Here is a 23,740-nt window from a genome sequence, read left to right on the forward strand (position 1 = left end):
CAGGTCAATAGCCACTTAGCACAGCTTCCCCCACTCCTATAAAAAGAAGGCTGGTGGTAGTTTTCAAGAGCCAATAGCAAGCTTCAAGATTCTTCTGCCCACTCAGCCATTTGATATCAAATGTCAATATGAGGTGGTGTCAATAAAAAACCAACACTCCTACCAATAATAAAAATATTGATGGAGGTTGCCTGAATGAAATATTCTGAGTTGCTCAGTGTTTGAAGTATAAGAAGAGCCCTGCTGGATCAGGCCAAGGGCCCATCTAGTCACAGTGGCCAATGAGATGCCCATGGGAAACCTTCAAGCTGGACCAAAGCATGACAGTGCTCTCTCCACCTGTATCTGAAGAAGTGTGCATGCACACGAAAGCTCATACCAAGAACTAACTTAGTTGGTCTTTAAGGTGCTACTGGAAGGAATTTTTTTTGTTTTGACTATGGCAGACCAACACGGCTACCTATCTGTAACTCTCTCCACCTGTTTGACTCCCAGCATCTACTATTCAGAGGTATGCTGCGTCCAACAGTAGTTGGGAGAACCTGGCTGTGAACATGAGGCTTAGCTTCTGTGTTATGCATTTGGAGGTTTTGTAGAATGGTGCCCTTCCACTTTATGGTTTCTACATCACTTGCAGGCAGCAGTCACCTTCCTGGATGAGGAAATGTCAAGCTAACCTTATTACCACATGTGAGAGGCATTCATTTGAAAACAGAGTAAAGTGTGATGTATTCAGAGGCTACAAGCTGCTACGATTTGTGATTGATATGTATCAAGCCAAATGAAGTGAATTCCAATATAAATTTCCCTCTTGTATAATCTTTTGCTGTCAAATGTTTACCTATTAATATAATACCAAACTTACAGCAACAATAAGTGGAAGAGAACAGGAAGGCTGTGCTAAGCATACTACAGATCTGTATCATATCAAAACAAACCAGGCTGTTATAAATGTCCTGCTTATCTAATAAATGATACATTTTGAGCATTACAAAATATGGGGTGGGAAAATGCAAAGAAGTCACAAAAGGAAACAGCAAGCATTGTAACTGTAGGTAACTTAGAGCTTCTCTGTAATGTAGTTAGAGAGAACAATGGTCAATATCCTGTCTGTGTCATTACATAAGAAAGGCAAATTGTTACACATATTACAGTGGTACCTTGGTTTAAAAACAGCCCTGAGTGGTGCATGCTCTACTTATCGCTCGCTTGGACTACTGCAATGCGCTCTATGTGGGGCTACCTTTGAAGGTGACCCAGAAACTACTAATCCAGAATGCGGCAGCTAGACTGGTTACTGGGAGCGGCTGCCGAGACCATATAACACTGGTCTTGAAATACCTACACTGGCTCCCAGTACATTTCCGAGCACAATTCAAAGTGTTGGTGCTCACCTTTAAAGCCCTAAATGGCCTCAGTCCAGTATACCTGAAGGAGCGTCTCCGCCTCCATTGTTCTGCCCGGACACTGAGGTCCAACACCGAGGGCCTTGTGGCGGTTCCCTCACTGCAAGTAGTAAAGTTACAGGGAACCAGGCAGAGGGCCTTCTCAGTAGTGGCTGAGGAACGCCCTCCCACCAGATGTCAAAGAGAAAAATAACTACCAAACTTTTAGAAGACATCTGAAGGCAGCCTGTTTAGGGAAGCTTTTAATGTTTAATAGGTTATTGTATTTTAGTGTTTTGTTGGTAGCCGCCCGGAGTGGCTGGGGAAGCCCAGCCAAATGGGTGGGATATACATAATAAATTATTATTATTATTATTATTATTATTATTATTATTATTATTATTGGGGAGGGACTCAGGGGAGGGGAGGGGGACTTCGGCAAGGAGCCAGGGCCTTTCAGAGGAATAAGAGGTGGTGTGCGGAAGTTGGTGAGTGAAGTTAGAAGGGGCGTCAGCCCATAGTTGTTGTATACTGAAGCAGGTGGGGGAAGCAAAGCAGGAACTGGAAACAATATTGGAGTTACCAGCATTAATCCAGCCCTTCTGTCTGCTGAAAGGCATTATGGCTTCATAAAAGCATGGTGGGAGGAGGCCAGTGAGGTGGGGTGGACATTTTTCCAGTGCTTTGTTTTTTTCCACAGGGGAAAAAAATCTGTTTCCTAAGTTCATAAGTAACAATGAATGGATGCCAAATGCAAATATAATGGCAAGCTTGGCAGTTTCCATTTGTTTAGGTTTATTCTACCAAACGAACCACTATGCTGTGAAGTAGAGGGCCTCCTTCAGATACTGCCTCATCAGGACATCCATGCTGTACTTAGGAATTGAGCCTTGGGCATGGTGGCACCTAATTCCTACTTCAAATTCCTTCCCAGTACATATCAGACAGGCACCATCTTTGTTGTTCTTTCAAGACCTAATTGAAGACCTTCCTTCAAAAATAAGCTTTTCAATTGAGATCTTTACCCTAGTCTTTATCTGTACTAGACCTGAAAAGGTTTTTACATAATGTAAGTGGTTTTAATTGTTCTTATAAATGAAATGGTGTACTTGTTTTATTGCTGATGGTTTTATTGTGAAATGACTTTGAGATACTTTATGGGACGTTATTCATAAGTGGAATGAATTAATTAATATACACGTAAAAGTAAATGTGCTAAATTAGATAATTCTTTATAACACCAGAAAATGTTCCAATACAACCAGAAAATTATCCTAAGATTTATTTTCTGTGTTTTTAGTGATTCCTGATTTTATCTGTAAGTAGACTTGAGTCCCATCAAGGAAAAAGTCAGCGTATAAATAAATTAATAATGATAATGATAATGATAGATCACCTCTACCTCTTTCCCTTTATGAAGATGCATGGGCTATGTATGTCAATAAACCAGAAGAAAACAAAACTATTTTGAAAAAGGAAAAGTGTTAAGTCCTTCATAACATGCTATATCTGAATATTTTTACTCAAACGTATTTTCTGCTGCGTTCAGTGGGCTTACCCCTGAAAATGTGTAAATAGATGTACAGTGGTACCTCGGGTTAAGTACTTAATTTGTTCCGGAGGTCCGTTCTTAACCTAAAACTGTTCTTAACCTGAAGCACCACTTTAGCACCGCCGCACCGCAGGAGCACAATTTCTGTTCTCATCCTGAAGCAAAGTTCTTAACCCGAGGTAATATTTCTGGGTTAGCGGAGTCTGTAACCTGACACATATGTAACCTGAAGTGTATGTAACCCGAGGTACCACTGTATAGCCTAAATTCAGTTTACTGAACAGACTTTCCTTTTGTGTTTCTCATTGTCACCAAGCACTGTTATCAATATAATGAGTTTAGCAAAATATATGTAATGCCTTGTGGTTTATTAAAACACACCAGGATTCAAATGCATGTATTAATCCTCAACCTTCTTTATAAAAATAGCTTACAGGGAAAGTGTAATAACACACCTTTTGAAATGATTAACCGTAACATAAGCTCAAATGCAAATATGTGCAAATAAAGGAACTTGGAACGTATTGATGGCTTCAAGGCATTTTTAAAGACAATTTCCTGATTTATAAGTTGCAAAAGAGGCCTGCTTAGTACATCACTGACAAAAACGGGTTTACCCTAGCTTTCATGTCGTATCTTAGAAATGGATTAGTCATTTCACTCATTTGGTGTTTGTGTAAAGCAGGCCCCTCTAAAAAGGGACTAAAGTGTTCTGAGCACAGTCAAATAGTTTGACTTGGTTATTACTAAAGTGCAAGACTAAGGAGGAATATATACAAACTTTTGACTTTTCTACTCTAAGTGCATTTTTAAGGCCTGAGGCATTTGACCCCCGCCTACTGTACCACATGTCAATGTCATTTAAAAACTGAAGGATGGGAGCGAGGAAAATGCTCATTTAGTCCATATATATTGATGTCAGAAGCAGTATTAAGATGTTATGTCTCTAAAAAGTCAAATACAAACAAATTTTAATTCACTTGTCTTAGCATTCCCATATCCTATGCTAAACATATTTTATCTGAAATAAGTCAATTTAGAATAGGTATTTTTATATAGAAAGCATTAGACAACCATCTCTCTTAAACTCACACATGAGCAGAGAGTGTTACGTACTCACAGGCTGAGAAGGTAATTCTATTGTATACATACCTTTAAAATAATTAAAAACTACATCAACATTACAGACGGGATTTTGCAGGGGCCCATTTTGAGAAAACGCTGGGTGGTAGCTGTCACAAAATGGCTGCCATAGTGGAGACCCAGCCAGTCACAAAATGGCTGTCTCGGGGGGGGGGGGGGGAACAATCACAGTATTTAATATTGCAGCAAAGCATCCATTATACAAAATGCAAACTGGTGAGGCTAAGCAATAAATACATTGACCAAGAACCTTGATCAAAGGCAAGAGATGTGGTATATGAACCTCCAAACACAAGGCCACTCATTTGAACCCCATTTGCTGCTCAAACACACCTATTTTACCGAAGACAAGCCAATTAATTCCCCAATTCATCTCTAAATAAAAGTAATGCTACATACACACGTACACACTTTCCCTCTCAGGATTACACCTCTGGGCCCTCCATTTTTCTCCCCACCTCCACTTCCTACCTTGGTTCCACAGAGGCACCGGCACCGCCGTTCATTTACTATATTTGTATCTCCTCTTAGCCCATCTGTTGGTCTCTTTGTTGGCTGTGTCCATTTTGAACTGTTCCCACTCTTCTTTTTTCTGTATCTGCTGGTCAGTCAGGAGCCTGGCACTGAGGCGTACAGAGAGCCTCGTGGGGTATGCAGCCAAGTTTGACTACATGGTTGGACTGGGCTTTTGCTCTTCCTACTGCCTGCCATTACTTCTTCTTGTTGCTCATCTTGTGGTGCCAAAAGGACATTATTATGGAGCTTGTTTCATGATTTTCCCCATTAGGTTTTATGGGGCTCAAGTTACCTGAATTCAGGGAAGGGTTGCTTGTTCATTGAAAGCATCTTATACCTATTATCAGCTGGAAAAACTTTTTACACACACACACACACACACACACGAGTCACAGAATCTGCCCTTGGACTTAAATCTAAAATGACACAACAGAAAAATGAACAGGGAAAGTAGAGGAAAGCTCAGGCATCAAACTTGATTTTTCAATGACCAGCTTGGATGGAAATGAGCAGCTCACAGTTCAAAAAGCGGGTCTTGGCAGCCTTTCAATAATAGCCTAGTGACCCAGCTGTCCTGGAAATGGCTGTAAATGCAGCCCCTAAGTTGCTGGTTTTACAGTGTGAGGTCTTGGCCTTTGGGGGCTAGCTGTAATCATCCGCTGCCTTGTCAGTCCCTTCATGGCAGGTAGGTCTCACAAAGGTGCTGTTGATACCATTGCCTCAGAGCATCTGGTCCTGCTGTTCCTCCTTACAGGACAGGTGGGGCGGATGATCTTTGTGAGGCTAAGCCCAGCTGCTGAGAGAAGTACTGAGGGAACCTGGACATTCCTCTGTGTCTCGTGTTTCTGAGAGTTAGCAACAAAGCTGTGGGCTCTTCATATTTGAGGCCTTCGGTGTAAAAGGCCTATGACAACCGTACTCAGTGCTCCCGTTAAAAGGGCCCTGACTGGTTGGCAAAATCCTATAGAGTTGATTGTTATCTGCTCTAAGAGATTCTGTAGAGCTGTAACATTATGAGGCAGGGATGGTGGGCTCAGAAACTGGCAAATGCCCGCTGCATTATATTCTCTTTGAACCTTCTAAATAATTGGTGGGTCCTCTGTGGTGACAATGAAACAACTCTGCAGTGCTATTTTTCTGGAAAAAGAGGTGCCACAACTCGCCATGAACGCCTCCCTTATTCTCTTATAACGGCCATGGCACCCATGTGAGATGTGCCGGAACTGAGTTCCAGTGAGTTCCGGCTGAAAAAGCCCCTGCAACTCTGCATGTGATTTATGAGACACTAAGTCAGGGGTCGGCAAAAATTTTTAGTCGTGGGCCGGTCCACTGTCCCTCAGACCTTGTGGTGGGCTGTAGAAGCGGCACGGGGGGGGCCGGAAGAAGAGGCAAGGGGGGCAGGTAGTCCTCCCCCCACCCCATCACCAACTGCTGCGCTTACCTTCCCAGGGGCTGCCACCACCACCGCCGCTGCTTCTGCTTCTTGTGGGTAGGCATAGCGAGCTTGTCTGCTCTGCTCTCTGGCCCACAAGAGCGCCAGGGCGGCAACAGAGGGAAGATGAGCAGCATGAAAGGGCTGGCTCCAGAGAGGGGCTACTTAAAATGGCGCTCAACCCAGCCTCCTTCCTTCTCTAGGCAGGGCGGGGAGAAGCCAGGAGGAGGGAGGGAGGAGGCAGTATGTGTGAGGGAGAGGTGGGGGAAATGGAATGGCACAGAAAAAAATATGGCGCAGCCCAAACGAACATAATCCCCACGTCGATCCACAGACAGTCCGCAGGCCAGATCCTGAAGGCAATTGGGCCTGATCCAGCCCGCAGACCTCAGTTTGCTGACCGCTGCAGTAAGTAATGGTGGGAGTGCCCCCACAAGAAAAAGGGTTTCCAGGTAGACTTGGCCATAATGTTTGTTGCTAGACATTAAGAAGCCCTGCTTTATGCTTGGAGATAGTTTGCACCTTAGAAATGCATCCTGTGCTAGTAGCAGCAAACCTAGATCTTTAATTGTGTTTCTTCCAATGTGGCATATAAATTGAGGGATTGGGTGCACAGTATGGAGAGCCAATTACCCCCCTCCCAAAGGTAACACAGCCAGTGGTGAGGTTGCATGCTCCACTACTTGGGGCTGAGAGCAGGCAGGGACGTGGCTGATGCCACGGGGGCGTGTCGTGCACCCCGGGGGTTTGGCACGCCGCCCGCAAGGAAGTGGCACGCATTCTGGGGCTGTGGCGCCCAGCGCATGGGGGGTTTGTGGCGAGTGTCGGGGGTGCCGTGATGGCACCCTACCGGAATAGTGATGCTGGGGACGGTCCCCTTCCTCCGCACCCCCGTTCCTCTGCCAGTGAACACAGCATTGTATTAGAATAAATGTAAAAGTGACTTCAAAATTATTTTGAACTGCATATTCTAGATTTGGAGAAGGAGCCTTCAGTAGGAAGGGTAGTGAGCTTCTGATTATGATGGAATTGAAACTAGGCCCTTTTCAGGCCAAGAAAGTTACTGCTTGTCAACAGCATCCAATACAAGCTTACCCAACAGTGTCAGACACTCTGCCCTCTCCCTGCAAGGTCTTAGGATTGTTTCATACACCTAGTTCAGAGCTTTCCAAACTGTGTGTTGCAACACATTACTGTGTTGCCTGCAGTGTGTAGGTGTGTCACGCAAATACTCCCTACGCTCCTCCTGGGGCTGGGAAGGGGTTAGTTTAACCTCCATTTTGCTAGTAAAACTGAATTACTGTGTTGCAAAATGATGCATGTCTAAAAAGTGTGTCACCAACATGAAAAGTTTGGAAAGCTCTGTCCTAGTTGAACGAACTGCAGGTTGGGGCAGGGCAGAGTGGGAGACTCTTGTTTTAAGATGACCTTAGTTGTTGTTTTTTGTAATTGGCACCACTAGGTGGCGGTTGCAAGCAACAATGACTGAGGATAATATAACTAAGTCCCCCACAGTAACAAAGATAATAAAAAAAGGTTCCCCACAATCTGTCACATGCAGGATGAGAGGATGGAACTGCATATAAGAATGCAGGAAAAAAAATGAAAATAGGCAGAGACAGAAGCTCTTTTTTTGCTGCAGTACAATATTTTGAAATAAACTTCCAGAGGGGTAGTACATCAAAAGCAACAAGGAAAAATGTGTCAAATATATAAGCTAGAGTCCACTTGATCAGATGCATAAAGTATAATCATTGACAGGTAAAGGTGTATGTATGTGTGTATGTATGCATGCTGTGATATATTTTTATGATACAGTGGTAAATATTTTTAATAAATAAATATTGTAATAGGTGAAGGGCAAGAAAATGCAAAAGTATAGCCTGTGACCATTCAAATCAGAGCTGAAATGTGTGCAAAATAAGCAGTAACTTTTATGAAAAGTTATTACAGGGGTAATAAATTAGGGTTGTCATATTTCAAAAAGTGAAAATCCGGATACAAAAGTTTTGGGTTTGTTTTTTGTTTGTTTTCGGCCAAAGTTGTTGAGCTTTCTTAAATGAAATGAACACAAAATCTACACTACTGACATGGGCTGGCATACATCTGGAGATTCCCGGACATTTAAGTGATTTCCACCCAGATGCTGCTTACGTGGGCTGAATGTCTAGGAAATTCCATATGTATGGCAACCCTAACAAATGATAAAAATCATGCTAGCATTGCTAAGCTAATACCTGCAATGGGACAGGAAACAATTGTCAATATTCAGACAAAAATACATAGAATCAAGCATCACTATTAGTTCTCATGCAGCAACTGCATGCTGGAGTCTCCCAAGAAAGTGGCCAATGTCCTTGGAGAGTAAAATGTTATCCTAGTGTTTTCTGATAACAGTTTTATGTCTTCTCTTTTGCATTGCAGAGATACTAGCATGTTTGTCTTGTGCAGAAAAAGCAGAAAGGCATTAGTAGTAGACAGCAGTATATACCACATTGCAAGATTAAGTACCAAATTACCAATATACCACTCTCTATTTTGCCTCTCCTGGATTAACAGAACTGTTGGTAAAACATGACGTCGAACAGTTTATCTGTGTTTTCCAGTGTTTTCTTAAGCAACAAATGTGCACAGTATAGCCAAGCTTACTTGCAGTTCCAAAGATCTAACAAAGATCTCTCTCTTACACCCCTGTTTGGAACACCTTGATTAGTTTTTTTCAGTAGACAGTACAGTAAAATCTTGTGAGAGTGATGCAACCCACCACTTAGACTTCATCAAAGTATATTCTAAGAAAAATTGAGCTAAGTATGCTTCCTATCTTAATGGGGTGCGTGCATTATAGGAGTACCACACAGCTACTCCCATGTAATAAATAAAATAAATAATAAATAATAAAATTTTATTTATACCCTGCCCATCTGGTCTGGCTGGGTTTCCCCAGCCAATCTGGGCAGCTTCCAGCACATAAAAAAAACATAATAAAATGTCAAACAGTAAAAGCTGTATGCTAGTTGTTCTTATTATAAAGTGTTTTACAGCATGATGGTGTTGCAATTACTATTCATATTAAGGATGGTCCTATTTATCTGATAAATATATATGGTTTATTACATGCCATATTTTAGATCACATTCAGTATAATAATTGCTGTTACTTTATTAACAGTTACTTTATTAACTATGTATGTCTACTCAAAAGTAGTTCAGTGGGACTTCCTCTTACACAAGTATGGATAGGATTTCAGCCTTAAAAATACTTTTCTTCGGATTTGCCCCTTAATTTATTTATAGAATATCTATACTGCTAATTCATTAAAAATCAGTGCAGTTCACAAGAACTGTAAATAAATTCTTACAATGAAAACCAAATAATGAAGTTAAAATAAGAAATCAGGTAAGTAACTATTGTGGTAAATATTCAGGTAAATATTATTCAGATGGTCATTTCCAGTCAGTGCCTAGCACTAACAGGATAAGCCTTCCTAGTATGTGCCTGTTAACAGAAATTGGGAAAGGGAAGTGGTGGCTACATATGATGACCTTGAACTAAAGACTTGCTTCCTGGGTGCTTTAAAACTAAGCTTTATCTCATCGGGCATCGTCTATGGCACAAAAACCGTGCCTGTTTCCCTTTCACTTTTTTTCACCGATTCCTATTCTATTCCACCCTTCTTGCCCCGCACATGGAGCTCCTACGATATGCAGTCGGAAACCTCAAATTCCCTCTGCCAACCTCTATGAGGCTATCTTGGCAATAACAAACCGCCACCCCCCCTCCCCCGCCGCTTCGGTTGGCTCGGAGGGCTGCATGTAAATAGAGCAGCGTGCGCGCATTGGTTCGCTTTCGCTCGGAGGGCGGGGGCTGAGGAGGGAGGGGAGAGCGCCGAGGAGAGATATAGGAGCGCCAACTGCCGCTCGCCTCAAAGCACGAAAAGGTTTGAGCGCAGGGGGAGGGCGCGGGCTGGCGGGTGGTGGCGGTGGGCAGCCGCGAGGCAGCCGGGGCTCTTCGGTGCGCGTCTTCGCGACAAGGCAGCGGCCATGCTGTGCTATGTGACCAGGCCGGACGCGGTGGTGATGGAGGTGGAGGTAGAGGCCAAGGCCAACGGCGAAGACTGCCTCGACCAGGTGAAGAGCCGCGCGCGTTCGCTCTCTCTCGCTCTCCCCCCCCCCCCTTCCCGCAAACCCGCCGCTGATTCATGAATGGTCGTTGAAGGAGCTCGCGACCCACGAGCCGCGACGGGGTTGCTCTCGCGCGCTCTCTGCTTCGGCTCGAGATTATCTGAACGAGAGCCGCCGCCTTTTCTCGTGCTCGGTGGGACTGGACACAGAGCAGCTGGGGATCGGGATGGGGGGGATGAGGCAAGGGGAGGGGGATGCAGCGGCCTCGGAGCTTCGGAGCCTGCAGCGACGTTGCTGCTCTGGCTGCCTCCCACGCGTTGCTTACTGAGCTCCCCCCCCCCCGCATCCCACATCCTGAAATTCCCCCCCTTTTACTAGCATTAGCCACGTGGCACTTTGCAGGGGCGATGGCAGGTGACTTGACTGCCCCCCCTAAATGTATCGCCCCTGCTTGGGAGCCTGTGCTTGGCAAGGCATGTGGACTAATCGTTATATTTGTTGCAGCAGGCAACTGAACCCTGCAAGGCTCTAGTTTTCGTTGGCACCACGTGGTGTAAATGTACATGGCACATGTGAGCGTGGGATTGATTGAACCGTCTGCTTTCAACCTGTGCATGGAGAAGTTCAGAGTTTTATGCAGTGGCCCAGCTGCGCCCTTTGTTTATGCTCATTTAACCCTGAACGTTCACCCAACTGTACATGTTTTTGGCAGGAGACCCAAGTCTTTGGATTTGGTGTTTACAACATGGTGAATACAAAAAAAATTCCTTCCAGTAGCACCTTAAAGACCAACTAAGTTAGTTCTTGGTATGAGCTTTCGTGTGCATGCACACTTCTTCAGATACACACATGGTGAATGTTCTTGCACAGATGGATCATTCTTTATACAAGCTTTAGGTATGAGGTGTTGGTTGTGGCACCCTAAGAGCAATCTGATTTAGCTTGTCATTTTGTAGTATATGCTTGTTTATCAGCTCCACCAGTATCAAGTGGCATATTGTTTTGTGGACTCCCTGAAGTTTGTTAAACAACGTCTTGTCACACTACTTCATGATGATTCTTGTACTAACTTTTATGATGTTCCAATTTTTAATCATAGGTTTGTAGACGACTGGGCATTATAGAAGTTGATTACTTTGGACTCCAGTTCACAGGCAGTAAAGGAGAGAATTTGTGGCTGAATTTGCGAAATAGAATATCCCAGCAGATGGATGGTCTGCCTCCTTACAGACTGAAACTACGTGTCAAATTCTTTGTGGAGCCCCATCTCATATTGCAAGAACAGACAAGGTAAGAAAGAACTCCCAGTGAGACCTGTTCATACTTTATTTTCAATATATGTAATTCTCCACTAGAAGTTTGGAATGTTACTTGAATGTGTCTGTAGAACTGAATCTGAAGCTAAAGTCTTATTGTAAAATAGTATTTGTTATGGGGAATAAAACATACGGGGTAGTACCTCTTGTAATTACAGGAGCCTTTCTACAAGTGGAAGTAACACAAAGTGTTTGCCCGATAGTAACCTCATAGCAGTGTTATAGCAGGTCATTTTAAAATGTTCATAGCAGGAAACTGTTCCACCCAGTGTTTCAGTTTACAGAGCTCTGATATCATATTACAGTAATGTTTCAAACAAGTTTAGGCCCTGCTTCAAACCACAAAGAGAAAACAGCTGGTTTCTCCCTTTAGGAAATATGTAGCTATCCTAAGCTTACACTTGAATTCAAACACTGACAAAAATCGTGTAATTACACTTTTAAAATGCACTTGGAAGATTCCACCTTTATTCCCTATGGGGCTTATTTAGGTAGCCTTCATGGTAAAATTTCACCCAGCCATATAATTCTTAAGATGAAATGTTTCAGTAGCATTGTGAGATTTTTTAAAATACATTTTATTGTAGAAAAATGCTCACTTCCAAACTGTAGCCTGCTATAGATGGTTGCAGATAATCACAACTCTTCCATGAATGCATTTATGTTGTTCTCATGCTTTGTACATAATGTCTATTGTAACAATGAGTTAACTATTTGTTAGGCAGGCAACTTGCGAATCTGGATGCTGCTAGGTTCATGGGATGGCAGGGCTGCTAATATTTTATTGACTAAAATAGTTCTGAAATAATCTGTACAGCTTTTTAATATTCAGGCTGCATCTTCTTTTCTTTTCTTTTTTAAGTGCACAGACCTCCTGTGTTGTGTATTATGTTTTCAAAAGCTTTCATTGCATGTGATGGAACAATATTTCTTACATGAATTACTTTGGTTAATATTTTACTTTTAAGAAAACAATGCTGTGCATTATAACTTGGGGATATTTTTCATACTGCTATAGTTACTGTGGAAAATCTGGCTTACAGCTGTCTGGGACTTTTAAACCTTAACACTCACACATTTTTTGTGCTAGACTTGCAAAGTGAAGACCAGGAGTTCCATCCTGTCATATGTTAATATAGCAACAATTTCCTGAACTGCTTTGAAAGGCTATGAATGTTGGCAAGTTCCAAAGAATGAGAGTACCAGTTTGGGGGGGGACCCATTCTCTTTGTCGTCGTCCTCCAGGCTTAAGAGATTCAATGTTGACATCTCATCCTCACTTAGTCTGTGCCATTGAAAAAGAATAGGCATCAGTTTGAGAGCACTGATAGGATCAGTTCCCTTGTATTTGCATATTGTTTGTGTAGAAAACTGTACTGAGATTAGGTTATTCTTTTGAAGTATCAACCATTGTGTGAATATGTATTTGTAAATGGAAGTTTTGTATATGTGTAAGAGATATGTGAGAGCTGGCTATTATAAATTTCAAGAGTTCAACTCTAGAGCACTCTCCACATAAATTTGAATTAGATTGGATTTTGAAGATGTAATGGTCTGTTTTGATTTGACTGGACCCGTGAAACTGCTTTTAATAGGCTTGAGAACATGACATTAAGTGTGAAACTGTGATTGCTGTTCTGCTGTTTTACTTAATTAATAGGTTGAATGATTCTTCAAACCTAGATTTCCACAGTAGCAAATCATTGTTATTACATTTGCCCATATTCTACTATAGTAATTTATAACCAGGAAAAGAAGCCCAAACAGTGTGTCAGCTGAAATTTCATGGTCTTAAATATGAACACCTTTATTCCAAGTCCATGTGCTAAGTTGAAATGCTTCAGGATACATAGTTCCTGGTAAAAAGTGGGGGATGGGGAGAAGAAACAAAAAAACTTTAATTAAGATGCTCCTGTAATTACTTTAACTTTTAAAAGGAATTGTGCCAGGGTGTTGTGAAGCCATCTATATAATTGGGAATTGTTTTGAGTTTGGATTTATTCCAGGGAATTCAGGGAAGCTTCATGGAGCTGCCTGGCAGTTTGTTTTTAGGTAAAAACAGGATAGTAATTGAGAAATCCAAGGTTCAGAAATGAGTTGCAATGAGAAAGTTGAGTCTCAAAACTTATTCTGGGTGTGGCTGTGTTTTACTTGCTAACAGTGAAGGCAGCAGTGAAGGATGTGTGGCGGCTGCTCTAGAGAAGCAACAACAATGTAACTGTAGGTCATTGACTGAAAGTAACCCTTGTTAATAGCTGCCAGGCTGTTCTATGGAATCGGTGACTGCTGCATTGGAAGAAAGCCGAGTTTCTGGGGAAATTAGACTCCTGATTGGTCTGAAATGGTTGCTTCAAGGAAGAAAGTTCTGCTTTTGTGGTCGAGGCTTTTTGTGAAGAAGTAACAAGTCTAAACTTTTGTCTACTTTTGGAATAGTAAGCATTGTTGACGTTGAGTAAATATGTGAAACTTCTTATATTAAATTTTATCCTTTAAAACTTCTTGTTAAAGTTCAGTAGCAATACATTTAGAATACTGGAATAAAGTAACTTGTATTTTGTAGTGAGTGGTCAGAAATTAAACAGCTACTATAATTAAGGACATGGCAAAACCATTAATTCAATTTTACTTTCTAACATCTAGTGTATTAACTTTTTAGTTAAGAACTAAAGTTCAGTTTGATCTCCGAAGAGATAAAATCAGAATTCTAGCTATTCTGGTAGCTATTTAAATTTGTTTCAAACAGTTTGCTGCATTAAAACTGGCTTATTGAATTTGCATGTACAGTACAGTTCACACTTGTACTTTGTAGTCTAAATATATTTTGTCTAGGTAAGTGTTCTGTTTTGCCCAAGTGCAATTAAATCTTGTGGTGGTTGCTGAAAAAAGTGTTGAATCCATATAACTACATGAAGCATAGCTGAACAAGCTTTCGCCTCCCTTACAAACAACAATGATGAACAAGGCTTGGGAATCTTGCCTCTTCTGCCATTGTACAATATGACAGTAATAATAGTTTATTACCCACTTTTCACCCTAAGGTCCCAGAGTGGGTTATAATAATTAAAACACAATGTTAAACACAATTTAGCACAATTTACATCACTAGATACCTGTGAGATTGCCTTACCACATATATGCCCACTAAACCATATTGATAGAAATGACACTGTTATAGGTGGGTGCCATATAGTACCCATTCCACATTTTAGGAACTCAAATATTTTAGTGGAAACACCTACACTTTGGAACTCCCTGCCTATTGATGTCACTTTGGAACTCCCTGCGTATTGATGTACTTCTTTTGGTGCCTGCTAAAACATTTTTGTTTAGACAAGTTTGCCCTAATGTTTAGAAAACGTTTGTGAGTTTTAATCTGTTTTTAGCCTATTGTTAGTTTAGCTTTTTGAAAGTCTTAAAATGTTGAGGCTGATTCTTTTTATTGGCAGTTTTATTGTTTTATCTTTTTGTAAACTTCTTTGAGGTTGTTTTCTTTACAATAAGGAAGTAAATAAAAGGTATTGTGCTATAAACCACAGTATCCTCCACCTGCTCAGATTCTTGCACATTGTTGTTGGCATCCATGTGTCTTAAGAGACAATGGAGTGTGCCTTCAAACAGCTGTGTTAGCACCAAAGTGACCTTCCCAGGGTGCAAGCCTGGGCAGTGTGTATGGAGGATCCTGGGCTGTGCAGACGACAGGACCCCTCCCTTGGCCTCGCTGATGTGGTCCAAAGGAAAGCAGAGCAAAACCTGTGGCACCAGCTTGGCTGTAGGGGTTGCCAGAAGGAGGTGTACAAGGTGCCATCGGCTTCTGTCTCCCCCCATAAAGCTGAGGCATTCTGCTCAAACACTGGCTTACTGCCTCAGTGCACTACTAAATGTGCATGGGGGGGGGAGCAGTTGGCAATCCCGTCACCCCATTCCATTCTGCTCGAAAGGTGCTGCTGGTCTCTGGGGTAAGGTTCAGGGGGAGGTTCAAGGGGGAAATAAGGCTCTTTCAGATTCTGATCCATGTATTTTAAACTTAAAAATAGGTTTTCTATTTTACTGGCTAACTAATAAAAACCTAGCATCATTGACAAGAGTTATTTGCACAGAAGCTGGCACCTATCTTGTACTATAACTCCCTCGCAGATTGGTGTGCGATTGTCATACTTGCAGTCCCATGAGTTATAACCAATATTGGCCAGAATATTCAGTTATGATTTTAAAAGAAATTATAAAAAAGATTTTAATTTTGCAACAGATCATTCCAAGAGAAAGTCCTCACCACCGTCTTTCCACTTCTGAGCTAGAAGGAGGGCAAGATCTGATTCACAATACTTATATATTAGTAGGCACAACAATATTTCTAATTTGATATGTGAGACAACTAATCCTCTATCACCAGATACTTAACAGAATATTATAGACTCATAGCCAAACAACCCATTATTTTAAGATGTTTTGTGAAAGGGAATTTCATTAATGCAAGCAGTGTCTGAGCTCTGGGCGCAGTACTGAGCCTAAGATTTCAGATTAAAACTGCCACTGCTGGAAGAAAAGGGGGACCTTTTTTCTGCCTCCCCACTTCCAGCCATCCTCTGAAGACTGGAGAAGAGACCCTCATAAGAATATTAGGGGGGTGGGCAGGGGAAGTATGTCTTTGTTTTTTGCAATCTTCAGATGAGGACTAGACCATGTAAAATTGAACATAAGATTTTAGCTGCAGTTCGTTCATTTTCAGCTTTGCATTCTTGTTACAAAAAAAAAGCTCACCTACACGCTCCATGGTGGCACCCACAACCTAGGTTTAAGGTGCCATTTAGTTCCTAGCTTTTATATCTGTTTCTAACACTGCTCATGACAGATTTACTATTCCCCTCAGCCCCATTTACACTATACATTTAAAGTAGTATATCACTTTAAACAGTCATGGCTTCCCCCAGTGAATCCTGGAAACTAAAGTTTGTTAAGAGTTTTGAGAGATGTTAGGAAACTAATACCCCTTTCAAAGCACAGTCTCCTGGGAAAAGGAATTGCCAATTAAACCACTCTGGGAATTTTATCTCTTGGAAGGGAATAGGGATCTCCTAACTAGTCTCACTACAGTTTACAGGATTATTTGGGGAGGCCATGATATTGCTTTGGGGAAGTGATATGATACTGCTTTAAGTGTATAGTGCAGAAGGGACCTCCTTAATATCTGAGAAACACTCAGTACAGACAAGCCAACCTCTGCCAGCTTATGTGTGTTCGGTATGTGTTGAACTGGCAATGCATCTGTGATGGTGGGGCAGTTCAGATCTCTGCCTTTCTTTACATTAAAGCCTTCAGTTTGCTATGCTTTTAAAATCATTGATCCTCAGAGGAGGTATCCTCAACAATTCATGGTGGGTTTTATTGTGCCTCATGATTGTAAGTTGCCATCATCCTTCAGTAATATGTGAAGTCACATGTAAAGGACCTTTCCCCTGACTAAACTCCTGTTCCTTCCTGGAAATAAACTTAGAATAGATGCTGTTCTGTTCACTCACTTTGACTAAAACTTCATCTTTAATACTGTCTTTCTATTTCAATGTCTCAAGATGAATCAGACTTCCAATTTATTCTATATCACTGAGGTATTCTGTCATTTATTTTCCAATTCTTACAGATAGGGAAATCAGAACAATATCTTGTGAATTTTAAAAGAAGGAGCAGATCTATTTCTGTCACATATTTTACTAAATATGACTTAATACTTTTTAAAATTAATTTCCTTTTAGGCACATGTTTTTCTTGCATATAGAGGAGGATCTTCTGGCTGGTAATCTTCAGTGTTCTTCTGAACATGCAATTGAACTTAGTGCACTACTTGCCCAGTTGAAGTTTGGTGATTATAATCAAAATACTGCCAAATATCATTATGAAGAGTTCTGTGCAAAGGAGCTTACCACTACTGTTTTGGACAGGTAAGAGGGTTTGTTTCCTAGGAACATTACCATGGCTGAAATAATTGTTCAGAGGCATATCATTGGCAAAACCACTGCCGTTGCAAACCACACATTTTTATTTGCAGGATTTATGCTAACACGGTCATATCTAAGACTTCATTTTCTGTAGTACTCATAATATTTAAGGATTTTAATTTTGAAGCTATATGTTACCTGTGTATTACCATAATATATTTTCCTGATTCTTAGACTGATTAAATAAAATATTTTTTTAAAAAAGCAGGTCTCAGTGGGAGAATTTGAAAATGTTTACATCTCCTAATGAACTGAGTAAAGATTTAGAATTGTTTAAGTGTGGTGAGATTGTTCCTCAATTAGTGTTTGAGTTTTTTAAAGCATGAAGCCACATTCATAGTTCAACAAATTTTGTAATCTTGTTTTTCTCAAAAGGCACCTAATCTTACCAACAACTGTTTAATGTGTTGCCATGTAAAACCCTAATTCTGAATATTACGTAATACCATACTTAGTTACATTTAAATAAGGACAAAAAATATACTTAACAATGTATCATTAAAAATAAATCTATAAAATTTATAACATTTGAGATCTTATTGATAAAAGCCAGTACTTAAATCTTGTAAATCATTAAAAGTTACAAAATGTTAATGAAGTTGATTGAATATGTCTTTAAACACTGTACCTTGCTTATGCATGTCTGAATGATTAACCTATTCTCAACTTTTTGTTACCTACAGTATTACTGCAAAGCATAAGGAACTTGAAGGCCTCACCCAAGCTTCAGCAGAGTATCAAGTTTTACAGATTGTGTCAACACTGGAGAACTATGGGGTGGAATGGCATTCTGTTAGAGACAGCGAAGGGCAGAAACTTTTTATTGGAATTGGTCCTGAGGGTATTGCCATGTGTAAAGATGACTTCACTCCCATCAACAGGTAATAAATGCCTACTAAATTCCATTAAAAGATTCAGAAGAGTTGTGGGATACACATCTGTTGTGATTCAACCATTGTTACCTGTAGTTCTCTATGATTCACACTCAACTTCACATGTGTGCACTTCGCCAATAGGACTTCCCCTTCGCCAACCCCAAACCTCTTCCACTGGAAGCACTACACAAGGGGCTTTACAAGCCCTGTGCTTGGGAAGTGCTGAGCACAGAGCTTGCAAAGTCCCCTGGGAAGTGCTTTCCAAGTGCCCAGCAGTCAGGTGATCCTCAGTCTTTACAAGCAGCAGATTAATAGTGCATGCAAAGCCCCGTTCATCCAGGCACTGACTTTACCTGCTCTTAACTCATGTCATGTATGGGCAGATGGGCATCTCAAGGGCCGAATGGCAAGGGCTGCCATGCCTAATTATGTCCATGGGCTGGAGATCCCCCACCCCCGTGCGCTATACATTAAGCTGTCGAAATAGTTGTAGGTGGCTTTGTTTCTTTCCGGTAGTGCATGATGTGGAACCAGATTACTTAAGAGATTGCCTTGACACATATATCATTACCTAACAATTGCATTCCTCCAAATGGGCATTGTTAAGGATTCGTTATGCTCCAGAGGTCAGCCTGACATCAACTAGAAACCAGACCTTTAGTGTTGTGACTCCAGCTTTGTGGAAACAGCAGCTAGCATTTTTGCTTTCAGATGACTGTTGAAAACTTAACTTTTTAAGTGGGCTTTCTCTGAAGAGTAGCAAACCATTTTACATTTTATACTACACAGGATCTTGCAATTTAATGTTTTAAAGACCTTTTTATGCTTGCGTATTTATATTTTTACTATTTACGTTGTTCTCTTCATAATCTAGCTTTACGCTTTGGAAACACTTGTCATGTAGGTTATATATTATTAAATAAACAAATGTAAAGAGCTATATTGTTCTAGCTTAGTATTAATCTTAAATGTACCCTGCCAAACTATACCTGGCTGTAGTTGTTCCTCAGAGTCCTTTTAGGCTCTCAGTACAGGACTTGTTCTTTAACATACTTGCCTTCCTTATAGGATTGCATACCCAGTTGTTCAGATGGCAACGCAGTCTGGAAAGAATGTGTACTTGACTGTCACAAAGGAATCTGGCAATAGCATAGTTCACCTTTTCAAGATGGTCAGCACCAGAGCAGCTAGTGGACTGTACAGAGCGATAACAGAAACACATGCATTTTACAGGTTTGTATTTCTAGAAAACAAATCCAGATTCAAATGCATCAAATATTTCCTGCATAAGTTTCTCTTTTAAGTTGATATAACAATTGCGTAAACTTTAATATTTGTGAAATAAAAGGTTTCATTTTATTCTGCTGCCTCCTGAGCAGATTTAATTTTGTTGGTTAGGAATCTTCTTTTATATCTGAAGTGGGAAGAAGTGCTTGAAGAAACCTCTTGTATGAACACAAGATAAAGTTAACACTTCCTAAACATACCATTAAATAAATTTCTCATGCAACTCTGGTTTATCAAACTTGTAACAACCCATTTCAAACTATTCTCTTTTAGGGAATGGAAATATTCAAATTAAGAATGCCGTTTTGTTTTTAGAATAGTCTTCCATGTTCTCATTGCAATTACAGTATTAGAATTATTTGAATAAACAGAGCCTGTTATTTCACCTTTGTGTTCAGTTTGACTGAGTTATACTTTGTTTCCCCCCCACTCTGATAGGTGTGACACTGTTACTAGTGCTGTTATGATGCAGTACAGTCGAGACTTAAAGGGCCATTTAGCATCCTTGTTCCTGAATGAGAATATTAATCTCGGCAAAAAGTATGTGTTTGATATTAAGCGGACATCTAAGGAAGCTTATGATCATGCAAGGCGAGCCCTTTACAATGCTGGCATTGTGGATCTTGTTTCAAGAAGCGACCAGAGCCCGCCCAGTTCTCCCCTTAAGTCTTCAGAAAGCAGTATGAACTGTGATAGCTGTGAAGGTCTCAACTGCCAGCAGATGAAAGCTCTTCAAGAAAAGTTACGGAAGCTTAAAGAATCCCTACTATGTATGGTATGCTGTGAAGAAGAAATAAATTCAACATTTTGTCCATGTGGTCACACCGTGTGCTGTGAGTCATGTGCTGCACAATTACAGGTAATTATTAAGTTAATTACAACAACATTGAATCGCATATTAAATTATTGGTCTGATTTTTACATTACATGAAAGCATAGTATAAAACAACTGTGGCTTAATGTGAGTGAGCAGTGGGCTGATACATAATACTCTAATCATGTTTCTCCTCCCTTGCTGCTGCTGCATTATTTTTATCAGATTTATATACCGTCTTTCATCTCAGTATTACAGGGTAGATTAGAGTATAAAAACACAAAAATACATAGTGAAAGCAAACAAAGCAATAGTCTTCCCCTGTGCGTGCACCCACCCACTTTTTAAAAAGTCATAGATTGTTTAATGAGCCAAAGGCCTGGGAGAAGAGGAACATTTTTGCCTGATGCCTAAAGATATGTAGTGAAGGTGCTGGGAGAGCATTCCACAAACAGAGCCACTGCAGAAAAGGACAATTCTCTCTCTCTCCCTCATTTAAAAAAAATATATATTGAAACTTTTCAGCATATGATACAATAAAAAAATTAATCTAAAGAAAAGAAGAAAATACCAAGTCCTCTTTCAGAGATAAATCTTAACCCTTGTGTCACATAAAAGTGGACGGACCCTCCCATCTCTCACCTGGGGACTTTTTCTTCCAGCTTCCCACCCTGCGAGATCTTCCATTCCTTGCCTCTAATACAGTTTTTCGCTTTCCATCCATCACCTTCCTGTTCATTCCCTCATTAAGCCAGAGTATAGGACCTTAGAAAAACAAATCCAAATGAAAAAGAAAAGGCCCATTCTCGTGTTGCCACCCTCTGTACCTCGTGGTGAGGGCACATAAAGAAGGGCCTCATACGGTGATCGCAAAGGAACAAGCCAGAGCTTGACTTGTGATTTCCAAACTTGGGCTTCTGGCTTGTTTGGCCAAATAAACCGTAAGTGGTAAGCCAAAAACAAACACTGGCAAGCCCAAGTTTGGACCTCACAGCAAGCCATTCTCTGGCTTGTCATATTCGTAGCATGGTGTCACAGCAGTAGTGCACCAGAATGCCGTTCATTTCTGTTAAGCCTTACTTGGCTTTAAGCTATGCTATAATGTGATGTGACAACTGAGTCACTACCTTTCCAAGTATTTTGCTGTTCTCCATACTTAAAACAAATTCTCAAACCGGTTGACAAAGCAGACATAGAAGGGAACATCGGTTCATAGCATTTAATAGCTGTGTATAGCCTTAGACTCTTTGGCATATTGTTGAGAGAAGATGGAGATAGTAGTAGTTAAAATACCCTGTCAAATGCCTAATTTGACCTACCTGGTAAGTAACACAGATTTTGGTGAAATTGCTGAAAATATTAGGCATAAGCTTGAAATTCTTTGGAACTTCACATTTGTCAGCATTTTGTGGCATCTTGAAATTAAACAGTACTACTTACATGGAGATCATATGATTTCTACTTTAGATTTTGGAGCATATATGTTCTAGTTATGAACACATTCGTATAAATCTGCTAAGGCTTGCTTTTGTGACAAGTATTTTTAAAACTTAAATATATATCAGCAGAAAAAGTGTTAGAACCTTCAGGCTATGTGAACTGATACCCTTATATTAGCCATAAAGTTGTTAACAACAGTGAATAAATGTTCCAACTTTTGTTTTTTCCTTCTAGTCATGTCCAGTTTGCAGATCTCGAGTAGAGCACGTCCAGCATGTGTATTTGCCTACCCACACCAGCCTGCTTAATCTGACCGTAATCTGACCTCCATGTTATCACTGGAAGATGTACACTATACAAGCTTCTAAACTATCTTGTACTTCCAAAATACTGCACTAATGTTTTCTCCGACTCCATTGATGGTGAAGGTGAGCAGTCACTTCAGCATCTGCCAGCAATTATAGTCAAAACGACCGCAACAAAACTATGGGGGGAGGGAGGGGAGAATAGGGAATAATCTCTGTTTAGAGAATTTGTTTTATGGGTATACTGTGAATGACTTGTAGACAACCTCATGTCACATGAAGCAACATTTATTTATAAAATGGCAATATACAAAAAAAATCTGAGAGGAGGAAAGATGAAAAGTTACTCCGTAGTATCCAGCAAGGGCAACACTGCCTGTTTTTGCAATTATAAATATTGTTTTTAAAGTTACTTTATTTAGCATGATCACTCCATTTATCTTTTAGGAAAACTAGTTTTTTAATATCTACATCTGTTATTTCACAGTAACTTAGTTTCTGCTTTTAGTCTCACTGAAGAAACTATTTTTAAATCTTTGTATTTAAGAACCTAAGATTGCAAAGCTTTAAGCAAATAGTTGTATTTGTTTCATCAAAAATAGGTAACTTGCAAAATTTACTATAAAGATTTGAGTAAATTTGGCAGCCTGTTGGGCACCTCCTGAGAAGAAAATGCTGAAATACTTCCATTAAAAAAAAGTAACTTTGAACATCTGTGAAACATTTTTCTCTTGCAAGAGCCAGTTGTTTCTCTTGTACTTGTTTCTGTTTATCTGCCTTGTGTTGGGAGAAATGTATTCTCAAACAGTATAATATTAATATGGTTTTCTAAAATGCAGCTGTGTTAAATTATTCTTTCTTAAAACCGTCTTACCTTCTACCACAAACCCTGTCCCTGGGCATTTTGGACTTTGGTCAGCTAGTGAATGCTCCAAAATATTGAAAACTAGATGACCATGTTTGGGTGCAATACTAGCTAAAAAGAAAGCTAGAAAAGTCACTTTACTGAGACTTTCTGAATATACTTTTCATATTGCCTTAATGTAGCAGTAATGTGTGTATGCATTTGTTTCTTTGCACAGACATTTTGTCAAAATATTAAAGCTCTACTTTTTTATGGCACATTAGCGTATAAACCTTACTCCAAAAGGTATTTATTTTTTCACTTTGTAAAAAGTTTTCTTTCCACATGAAGCAAGAACTCCTATTATGGTAGACAACTTGTCTTTTTTATATATTCAGGTTAATAAAGGACTTTTTATATACAGAATTTTGCAGTACTTCTTCATTTGCATGCCTTACATACTAATGCTAACTACAAGCAAGATCAAGACACCAGCAGACACATCCTGGTTACCTCCATCCTTGTGCAGCCTCTCACAGGGCAGGGGGTGGGGAGAGCTGCAGACAGTGGACATTTCCTCAAGCAGAAGTTTAGTGTGGAAGGGATTTTATTTCTGATTATTTAATTAGATTTTTACATACATTCACATGTGACACAATGACAAAACATAACCATACTACATAGCTTTTAGGGTTAAACATTATGTTTAATTACACTGAC

At 40.3% G+C, this 23,740-nt stretch overlaps 2 protein-coding genes across 2 annotated transcripts in view; one reads left to right on the forward strand and one right to left on the reverse strand.

Moving 5' to 3' along the window:
* LOC309374465 (NXPE family member 3-like) overlaps nucleotides 1-5,986 on the reverse strand; it is a gene marked incomplete at its 3' end in the record, with an annotated part of 48,738 nt that extends 42,752 nt beyond the window's left edge. The window contains exon 1 of the mRNA XM_081919394.1: nucleotides 4,552-5,986. The remainder of the gene's footprint in view (nucleotides 1-4,551) is intronic.
* Nucleotides 5,987-9,970: 3,984 nt separating this feature from the next.
* MYLIP (myosin regulatory light chain interacting protein) lies at nucleotides 9,971-23,446 on the forward strand. Its single transcript, XM_081919399.1, has 7 exons — nucleotides 9,971-10,155; nucleotides 11,249-11,439; nucleotides 17,213-17,398; nucleotides 18,139-18,336; nucleotides 19,399-19,563; nucleotides 20,056-20,476; nucleotides 22,106-23,446. Exons 1-7 carry the CDS (start codon nucleotides 10,069-10,071, stop codon nucleotides 22,193-22,195), a joined length of 1,338 nt encoding a protein of 445 aa, XP_081775525.1. The 5' UTR covers nucleotides 9,971-10,068; the 3' UTR covers nucleotides 22,196-23,446.
* Nucleotides 23,447-23,740: the final 294 nt, after the last annotated feature.

The sequence above is a fragment of the Podarcis melisellensis genome (genome assembly GCF_964234715.1).
Source record: "Podarcis melisellensis genome assembly, chromosome: 7".
NCBI classification, from domain to species: domain Eukaryota; kingdom Metazoa; phylum Chordata; class Lepidosauria; order Squamata; family Lacertidae; genus Podarcis; species Podarcis melisellensis.